At 37.1% G+C, this 10,600-nt stretch overlaps 1 protein-coding gene and 1 long non-coding RNA gene across 2 annotated transcripts; both read left to right on the top strand.

Moving 5' to 3' along the window:
* Window positions 1-3,583: 3,583 nt before the first annotated feature.
* LOC131455915 (uncharacterized) lies at window positions 3,584-8,829 on the top strand. Its single transcript, XM_058623791.1, has 9 exons — window positions 3,584-3,620; window positions 3,720-3,755; window positions 4,658-4,774; window positions 5,424-5,678; window positions 5,788-5,985; window positions 6,947-7,159; window positions 7,738-8,004; window positions 8,308-8,562; window positions 8,633-8,829. Exons 1-9 carry the CDS (start codon window positions 3,584-3,586, stop codon window positions 8,806-8,808), a joined length of 1,554 nt encoding a protein of 517 aa, XP_058479774.1. The 3' UTR covers window positions 8,809-8,829.
* A 699-nt stretch (window positions 8,830-9,528) lies between these two features.
* LOC131456595 (uncharacterized) lies at window positions 9,529-9,951 on the top strand. Its single transcript, XR_009239918.1, has 3 exons — window positions 9,529-9,655; window positions 9,757-9,819; window positions 9,906-9,951. It is a non-coding gene; the product is annotated as an uncharacterized LOC131456595 (long non-coding RNA).
* The last annotated feature ends 649 nt before the right edge of the window (window positions 9,952-10,600 follow it).

The raw sequence follows: 10,600 nt of genomic DNA, 5'->3' as shown, positions 1-10,600 counted from the left end.
TTCCTCCTTTGAGAGTGATTTTCATTTGTTACTTTGTCCAATAAATTGGAATATTTTTGGAAGTTGTCTTCGAGTCGTGCTATTGGGTTCAAGTCCTTGTTCGGTTGTGACACACGTTCGTATTTGTTTTACTGTTGTTAACTGTTTGTATTTGTTTACACGTTATTAATTCTCCTCTCATGCCATGCGATCACGCAGTGAGATAGTTTTCTTTGATCGCCCTGTATGTTTAAATGTGCCGCTGAAAGTAGAGCTCACCGCTCACCCTGCCGTGACTTGTCTTCTCCCGCTGTGAGCGCAGAGACAAATCACGTGGTGAGAGAATGTCGGCATAAACGTTAAGATTCACAGACTGGCCTGGCTTTGCCTGTGTCAAGTCTGTGTGGTTTAAACTGACATAAACTCTCACGTACACGATACTTTTGTTTCATTCACTGAACACACTGTGCTTTGAAACACACCTCTCTCTCTTTCTCACTCACTCACTCACTCACTCTCTTTCATTCATGAATGAGAGTCTCCTCATAGGCGCCATCTTGCGTCGAACGCATGTCTCTACAGCCATGCTATCACATGTTCGACCCAAGGTCTGCGACCTCGTGTTAATGTGTTTCTGGTGCCATCTTTGGTGGAAGCGTGCGTCTACCGTCACTGCTACTGCGCATGCTTTCTCCACTTTGGTGTTGGAAGTGGGAGTGGCTTTGCTCGGCCAACCGCGTCACTCCCCTGTCTTATCTTTGTCTCATGTTACACTCACACACACACACACACACACACACACACACACACACACACACACACACATTGGTGTTTATGTTGTATATAGCCTGTGTTGTTGTAGCTTAGCAAGTGATATTTGTTGATTCAACCAATAGATTTTCGTTCTCAATAATGTTTACTTTTAGTGAACATGATTGTTTAATTAATTTCAATGTTTGATTAAATAAATTGTTACTTTTATTAACCTGAAGGAATGCTCTATGTCTTTTGTACATGAATACTATGACAAATGGGGGTTGAGAGGGTCTGTGCTCGGATTCATACCTTCGATACTGTTAAATTGGGATATCTTTGATATCATAGTCAATTACAGTGATTATTTAAGGCTGATTTTAAAGGCATATATTGATTGTCTTTTCCCTGTTTTCAGGGTGGTGCCCCGTTCTAGAATTAATTAACATTTAATTAATTTTCCAAAATATTTTATTACTTTATTTTTATCAATCAAATTATTGCCACTATAGTTGATCCCCAACATGTTGTTGCCACGTGTGAGGATTTGACTCAACTTTTTATAAGAAATTAATTATTCCATAATTAATTAATTATTAATATTCTAAATTCATAACCAATCACGCTCCTAATCCCCACACATTGGAAACCTCAACGAAGCTACTCGACATCGACACATCCAAGGCTGTTATTTATGGGTCGTAATTCCTGCATACGACACATACTTATCTTTCGTTGGAGGACAGTCCCCTTTTCTTTGTCCGGTTATTACATTTGTGAGAATAACATTTACACCCTGTGCTGTATTTGTAGGTGACGTTTGTATCTATGAAACAGTTGGAGGCTCTGGAAACATTGGGACTGGTATGGTATTTTCAATTTAGGCTCCTACATAGACTAATGTGATTGTGACTTGTGATTGTGATATTTCCGGTAGACTGTCGCCTGGTATTTTACCCATTTTTCATCTTATGCCATGTTAATTCCCTCAGGGCCAACTGCTAAAACAAGTTCTAAAAGACAATGCAAATGTTTCAGATCAGTACCAGATGTTTTGATTGCTAAAGTTGCCTTGAAAACTTAAAACTAAAGTTCCTTATTTTTATTAAGCCACAAAAGCATGAGGCCGCTATTAGCTTTTATTGTGCGCTCTCTTAGTAAGAAACGTTGTTGTCACTGACATATTTTAGTCAAAATTCCTGTTAAATGTTACGAACGCTATCGCTAATCGACAGCGTTTGCTCAGTGACCAGAAAGATGCAATACTCACATGACCAGTAGGGGCAGTGTAGAGGCAGTTCAGCTGGGGAAGTCACCCTAGTGGGCTGTGACAGTACTGCACATGGGCCCTATTTTTTTAAATCTGTAATTACGTTTAAAATAATTGTAAAGAAATGGTTATTGTGGGAAAAAGATGAAAGATTATTATATCTAAGGGGACAATAAATGTTACTGACAATTTACACAGGGATTTTCTGATTGTTAAATATTGTTATTTGAGATTTTGTTTTATGTGAAAATAGATTTTAAATTTTCTTTTTTTCTCGCAGGATGCCAACAGATGACAAAATCGCGGTGTACCAACACACTGACCTGTGTTAAGCAGGTAAAGGAGAGACACATGAAGACCAGGTTGTTGTTTTCCCCATAACAGGTTGTCTCTGAGAGCGGCAGCGGTTGCACACCCCTAACCATTTCCCGGGCAACTCTTGGGAAACAAAGGTTCCGCCCTCCCCATCTCAACATTCGTGTTGCACCACCAAAATAATAAATCATTAAAAAAACAATACTTTGCACAAAATAATTGCAATCATAAAAATAAAAAAAAATTGTGGTGACCCTATTTTAGGTGTGCCACTCATACAACCAAATAAAACCCACCTAATCTAATACAACAAGCCAAATTAAAGGCGACATAGAATGCTTGTATCAGACATATATGTTAGTTATGGAGGTCTACTTACATATATTAACTTGTTTTCATGGTTAAAAACCTCCTTATCGCTGCAAACGAGCCGATCAAAATATCTCCTCACTGACGCTCTCGTCAGCCGCGCTGTTTCAGACCAAAACCACACCCCCAGAACGTGGACTGTGTTGGGATTGGCCAGCCAACGAGAGCTTTCCCACTGTCCTGTGATTGGCCAGGTACCTGGAAGTGACGTAATAGATAGGCCAGCTCTGAGATACACAGCTCCCCCTCTGGCACGGTGGATGCTCTGCATCTCAGCAGCTACAACGAGAGTAGTTCTTCTTCTTCTGCGGTTGAATGTACGCAACCGGATGTGCCCGGACTAGTGCCCGCACCGGGAGGCGCTACGGTGGTGAGAGGAGTGGTGAGGATTTCTGATGACGACATCAAACTACGGAAGTGCCGATCCGCTTCGCAGAGCCCAGGAAAACAATACAACACTATTTTCTCAGCAGTGGCTGAACTGTTGTTCTAAAACTTTAGGGTTTCATAAACGAGGTAATGACGCAGATACACACACACAAACGCAGCGTTAATTGGAGCTTCCGGTCTATGTGGCCTTTAAACAATATTAGAGGTTCATGAGTGATCCAAATGGACTCATCTGGACTTGAAACTTGTGTGGTAAAAGTGAAGTGAATGAGCCTGTGCATTAGTGCTGGTCAAACTGCTCAAGACGTGTTCGTTTTGTGCAAAAGGGAAGGAAGCGCTCACAGCCCAGATCAGCTCAGAAGAAGAAGAAGAAGTCCAATTTTTAGATATTGAAATGATACTGCACTTTTGTTTCTCAAAGCTTCTTGTTTTCTCTTTGTACACGTTCAAGTTTGAGGAGAAATTTCCATCAGGAGATTAACAGAGCGTCGGTTTTTGGACGTTAGGATGGAACAGACTTTGGTCTGCGTGCTGGGATTATTCTGTAAGTCACTTTATTTTTCCGAGTCGCTCACTTACGCTTTAGTTTTCATTGTTTCTTTGTCAGTTTAATCATGTCTGACTTTCTATTTTTCACTTGAAGCACTGAATCTTCTCTTGTACTGTGGACAAGCTGAAGGTAAGTCTCAACCTTTTCTTTTATTAGTGCTGATTTATTGATCTTTTGATACACTATCTGTATCAATGTGGGCTCCAATACTGATTTTGGATTCATAAAATAGTTGATTCTGTGAAGAATGAGCAGTGGTAATCTAGTAATCTCAGTCAAAGAGCAGTTCTGTGACACAGATGAGGTTTAACCTTTACATACTCAAATTTAATGTCAAAATGTTAAGTTTTGAACTTCTTGAAGAGAATTGGTTTAAGACAAAATAAGACAAATGCTCCATTCAATTTTATTGTTTTAATCTGGCAAATGTTGCTTGGCTAGAATATTGAAAACTTTGTTAACTTTCAGACTGTAATGTGCACTAAAACGAGGAAAAACAAGAAAGTGTACAAAACTGGCCAAAATCTAACAAAGTTGTTCTTATCACAAGCAAAGAAATTCTCTCATGTGAGAAATATTCCCTTAAATGAGATTAAATTCACTTAAAATGAGCTGTATTATCTTAAAACAAAGTTGGATTTTTGCTTCTTAAATTTCTATTGCAAAACAAGCCTGCCGAGATTATTTCTTTCTTTATTCTTTTTCCAAAAGATTAGCAAATTTCACCATCTTATTTTACTTTGTGGGTAAAATAGTTGAATTTATCATGACAGTACATGTTATGTTAGGTTTAGACCGAACACGCACTTAATAATTTATTTATTCTGTTTCTTTCTTGAGATTCTAAACTACAAATAAAGTTGTTTTTTGAGAGGGAGAAGAAGAAGAATAACTCCTTGAGTTTCAACGGGGTTCTACGCTCCTTGTGCTCAAACCCTAATAAAAGAACAAGTTTCTTTAGCGTGTGGATTTGTTCTACTGGTTTTTTAATTGTATTTCAATTTTTAAAACATTTGCTTCTTTTGTTGTAGTTGTTCTGAATGTTGAACCAAACTCGTCAGTATTTTTCGAAAGCGAGTCTGTCACCCTCATATGTGACGTGAAGGAAGGAGAAGAGACGGACTGGTTGTATTCTTACAACAGAGAAGGTCAACGTCTAACCAAGTACAGATCAAATAAGAAATATCAGACATACTTCATACAAACAGGACACTACTCTTGCACTGGTCAAAATAAACTCTTAAGAAATGAGGAGGAAAGTAATAAGGTTCATCTAACATTTTCAGGTAAGTGTCTATATTTACACCTTTATTTCATCTATGTGTATTTAAAGCTTAAAATGGAAATGAGAAATTATAATGGAGGGGAAATTGAAGTACAACATGTTAAAAATGAACAAAGGACATAAATTGTACACTTTTTTGATTGTGAAACGTCAATAATTTTAGTAATAATAATAATAATAATAATAAAAGTAATTGATATTTTTTAGCAGTAAGTGCGACTTTGGCAACTTCATCTGTCTTGAGGTAAATGATGACGCTCAGTGATTTCATTTCTTTTTAGTTAAAGCAAATGATTTGAAAAAGAAACATTTTCTTGTTTTTTTCTAACTTTAAAACCCCCCTAAAATATTAGAGATTAGAGATATTTCAACATTTTGTGTTTTGCTTGACGATTTTAAAATGTTTATATATAAACTTGTTCTGCAGCTGGTTATAAAGCCACAAAATAATAATTTTTTTTTCTATGAGAATAATTATGTCCATTTATATACTTTTATTCCAAATTGAACAGCGTACAAACCTAAGGCAGTGATTTTGGAAGGCAACAGTTCAACAGTGGGCACTGTGATGTTGACCTGCTCTGTGAGCCCATCAACATCTGGCTGGGAATATTCCTGGTACAGTGGCACAAACGCCCAACCTCTGACTGCAGGGGGCGTCGTTTTCCACTCGAATGACAGAATCAGTGTCTCACAGGAAGGACTTTACCGGTGCGCAGGAGGACGAGGAACTCCACGTTACTACACCAAGCAGAGTGACACATTTGGTATGAGCAAACTTTTTTATTTTAAATGAAAAAATTAAAAGTGAGACACTGCGTTTTTAGCTGTCGACACGTATGTGTATTTGACCTTTTCTGCTGCTTCAATTGCAAGTTGCCATCACACCTGTTGTGAAGCTGAACCACAATTGGCCTGAGGTTTTCTACCGAGAGAAGACCAGGCTCACGTGTGAGATGAAGGGTGGAGAAAACGTCATGTGGGGGTATGAGTGGATGAAACAGCAAGTTGTTCTTCCAGAAAAGAAAACGGAACATGTAGTTGTCTATGCTACAACATCATCAGACTACATGTGTAGGGCCAGAAGTACATATGGCCAAACGCGGTGGAGTAAAGCTTTCACACTGACAGTAATTGGTATGTTTTTGTTTTGCTGGATATAAAATTGTTTTTATTTAAGTGTAAGATAATGCATTAATAAGGGATCGCTTGGGAGAGGGACAGAGATAATCACCCTCACTGAAAATGAAATCATTAAAGAAAAGAACAAGTCTCACGAATCAAATCTACATCTGCTTAAGAATGTGTTTGCCACTTTGTCTCACTGTGATAGAGGCTGGGAAATTAAATTAATTAAATCTCCCTCTCCCACACCAAAGCCCATAGAGAAAAGCAGTGATTTTACATCACAGCCCACAGGAGTTTCTGATCCAATGCTGCCTCCATTAGTAAGTTCTAATGTGTTATTTTGTGACTTCTGTGTTTAAACTCCTGTGTTTGGATTTATCTCAGTGACACAAACTGACCACTTGAAGCAGAAGTAGAGCAGCAGCTAAAATTGCTGATTTTCTCTATGGACATTGGTGTGGGAGAGTAAATGGTTTTTAACTTCAGTTTTCTGTTGGACAAGTCTGTCAAACTGTGAGATAGAGTGGCAAGGTAGACCTAAGCTGACATAGGTCTTGGTTGGTGTGTGTTTTGTTAAGTTGTTAAAATCTCTTCTTCCCACAAAATAAAATTGCTAATTTTCTCTGTCAAACAATGAGATTAAAGGGCAAACTGTGTAACTGTGTAACAAATATTCTTCTCCCATGAAGTATCGTATCGTTTGGGGGTTTAAATTCATTTTGATAACCACACTTAAAATATATAATATTTGCATCATATGATTTATATTTGGAGATGGATAGACAAAAACCTTCAAATCAGTTTTTTAATCTTCCAACAGGTTCACCTAAACTCTCTGTGTCGTCATTGTGGCCAAATCCCGGGGCATCGGTTAATCTGAACTGTGCTGCTGAACATCCGTCTGCAGGCTTGAGGTTCTACTGGTACAAGCTTATTCCTGACATAGATAAAGCATACCTCTACGGATATGAGCTGCTCCCTGGAAGCACAAACGGGACCACACAGGATTCCTATGTCGTCTACAATCACACAAATACAGCAGGGTATGCATGCAGAGCAGGAAGAGGAGACCCAGTGCATTACACGTTTTACAGTAATCCCAAATTTGTCTGGTCCAGAGGTCAGTTTGCGTACTTGTGTATTTGCTTTCCCTCTTCTCCTTGTTCCAATGATCATTTACATTTTTATTCATGTTTTTGTTTCATTCCGACCTCAACAATGTCATCTGTGTCTGGTTGATAGTGGACCAATTAGTTAAAGCTGGGATAGGCAACATGTTTTTGGCATTAATGATTTAATTTCACCATAACATACAGTTCTTAACAAATGTATTAGACCACCACCTAAAAACAGAGCTGTCCTAAATAACAGCATTGGTAATTATCAAAATATTTTTTTTATGTTTCTGTTGTGGTTGAGGATAGTAGGGCCACATCTGACTTTACTTAAAAACAAACAAAAATGTCAGAATAGAAAAAAAATCAGAATTCTGACTTTTTCACAGAATTTTGAGATTAAAGTCAGAATTTGGATTTTTTTCAATTCTGAATTCTGAATAAAAAATTCCCAAATTCTGATTTAAATCTCAAAATTCTGATTTTTTTTTCTTAGAGATTCTGAGATTAAAGTCAGTATTCTGATTTGTTTTTCAATTCTGACTTCTGAAAAAAAAAGTTATAAATGATATTTGTTTTTCAGAGTTTCAGTCACCACCGTCTCTCAGAGTGAGTCCTGACAAAGTTCAACACTTCAGGTCAGACTCTGTGTCACTGACCTGTGAGGGAAACTCGTCCACACAGTGGACAGTGGTGAAGTTTAAAGACGGTTTTATGAGTCAGCGATGCTCCAGTTTTGGGACACTGAATGGATCAACATGCATCACTAAGTTAAATGAGCAACATGCAGTGTACTGGTGCGAGTCTAAGTCAGGACAATTCAGCAGCGCTGTCAACATCAGTACATCACGTGAGTTTCCCCTTTATTAATTCTGTGTATTGTTTATATTCTGAATATAAGTCGCTGAAGACGGACACGTTTTTTTCTCAGAATTCTGTTTTTTTTCTCCGCAGAATTTTGAGATTAAAGTCAGAATTATGAATTTTTTTCTTAGAAACTGAGATTAAACCAATGAGCAAAGGTTAAAACCTTGCAACATTATTTAAGCTCATCCTCGATGACCTTTGGTGACTCGACTTGGGCTTGAACTTGAAGAATGTTTGTTAAAAATGGTGCAAATAAAACTTCACATTCTTCCTTTTGGTTGTTTAGTCAAAGGTATTCTACTTGAGAGTCCGGCACATCCTGTGGCTGAAGGAGCAGCTGTTACTCTTCGCTGCAAGCTGAAGACGGGGAACTTTGTTGCTAATGTTGTCTTCTATCAAAACGACAAAGTCGTCCAGAATGACACGAGATGGGAGCTGACGATCCCTGCGCTGTCAGAGTCACATGAAGGCTTTTACAGATGTGAAGGAAAATATTCTCAGCAGACTCTGACTTCACCACAGAGTTGGATTTCAGTCAAATGTAGGTATGATTTAAGCTTTTTTTATGTGACAATATCATCAAACAAATAACAATGATTATTTTGTTACAGCTTTGTCCAAACCAGAAAGCTCTCCAGGTCATTTGCCTCTGATTGGTGGATTGGTTTGTGGAGTTTTAGTAATAATTCCTCTGCTGCTGCTGCTGCTGGTCTTTTGCTACAGAAAGTCTAAAGGTGAGATGTTTTTCTTTTTTAATGTCGTTTCATGTACTACATCACCATTATAGGGAGCCCGGGTCAGGTCATGCCGGGAATTACTTTTACACACAACTTTTGCGTTCGATCACATTAGCTTTTTTCCTTTCCTTCACAATACTATTTGCATTCCCTTGTGAAACATTTTCCGTTCCCTCCTTGCAATACTTTTTGCTTTCCCTTGCAATAACAGTTTGTGTGCACTTGCAATAACTGTTTCCCACACAATACATTTGCGTTTCCTTTGCAATATTTTTGCACTCTTTTGCAGTATTTTTTGTATTCCCTCACAATAACTTTTGCATTTCCTCGCTATCTTTTTTGCCTTATCTTGCAATGCTTAATGCAAAAAGTTTGGTCTGAAATATTTCCCACCATGACCCGACCCAGGCGCCATAGCAGTACAATAACTTGCCAAGCAAAAACCATGTGAAAGCAAATGTGTGTGCGTGTTGTTGTTTTTTTTACAGAAACTAAAGAAACCCAGAGCAGTGAATATGCATCTCCTCAACATGGTTGGTCATATATATATATGTATATATGTATGTATATATATATACACACATATATGTATATATACATACATACACATACACATAAATATAATTAAAGTGATTATTTTGACCTTGGCTTGACTTTAACCCATAGATGATGCTTGTCACTATGAAACAGTGAAACTGCGTGTGGACACAGTAGATGATGAAGTTATTTCTTTTTGTGTTAAACCTGTGATTAGAAATGATTACCCCAAAAATGTATAATTTATGGAGATTGTTAATGATTATAATGATTATATTCTAAAAAATGTATGTGTTTCAGATGAAGCCAGGGGTGTTGTATATTCTTTGATTGAGATTAAAAAACGCCATGAAATCAATGGTAAGTACATATGAACCACATCTAATTCATAGAGAATGGAAAGAAAAATGTTCATCATTTATATTATATTATATTATTCATTAATATTTTCCATTTAACAGGAGAGAAAAGTAAACCAGACAAAGGGTGTGTTTACTCGAATTTGAAGATACGATCACATGCAGGTACCATCCATCCATTCATCTAATCACCCATTCATTCATCCATCCATCAATCATCCGTATAACCTGACATGTGGTTTCTGTTGTAGATGATGATCAGATGTACGCCCAAGTGCAGTCATGCAGTAAAGACAAAAAAAACAACACAAGTAATTAAACTCTACACCAACTCACATATGTTGTTCTTATAAATAGTTGTTGTTATAAACATTTGTGTCTAATATAATAATCATTCATGGGAAAATATTTGTTGATATTTGCTGTGTTTAGCGATCAACTGATTGATTCAAAAGTAGAGTTTGGAATTTCGACATGGAACGATACATAGTAAACAAAAGAATATATATTTATAACGTAAAAATAATTCTATAAAACCAAAAAATAACCCAGACAGAAATACAGAAAAAATTCACAACTTGAAGTTGATCAGGGGGCCACATGTGGCCCTTGGGCTGCGAGTTTATGACCTCTCATTTCATTTAAATTGTCCAATTAACCTCTGGACCCCCCCATACATACACACACGAGCAGAATAATTGTGAAATTAAATGACTAAATACAACATTTGAATCAACAAATCACTAATAACAACAAATAGTAAATAGAGAAAAGTAATACAATTAACTGATAATAGTTGTAGTCAAATTAAACAAACCTTATTTTTCATCACATTGATTAACTATATTTGTAGTTCTTACCATTAGGTCAGATTAGTTATTAGTGTTATTATTTCTAAACATGTTAGACAACATTTAATTTCATAATCTGTGATTTGTTTTTAAAG

This window comes from Solea solea, chromosome 3 (genome assembly GCF_958295425.1).
Source record: "Solea solea chromosome 3, fSolSol10.1, whole genome shotgun sequence".
Lineage (NCBI taxonomy): Eukaryota > Metazoa > Chordata > Actinopteri > Pleuronectiformes > Soleidae > Solea > Solea solea.
The sequence above is the reverse complement of the archived record's forward strand: the minus strand, read 5'-3'. Positions and strand labels throughout refer to the sequence as shown.

Coding starts and splice junctions, on each gene's coding strand:
- LOC131455915 (XM_058623791.1), top strand. CDS start 3,584: ATGGAACAGACTTTGGTCTGCGTGCTGGGATTATTCT. Junction 7,160..7,737: donor CAAATTTGTCTGGTCCAGAG/GTCAGTTTGCGT, acceptor TTTGTTTTTCAG/AGTTTCAGTCACCACCGTCT. Junction 8,005..8,307: donor TGTCAACATCAGTACATCAC/GTGAGTTTCCCC, acceptor TTGGTTGTTTAG/TCAAAGGTATTCTACTTGAG.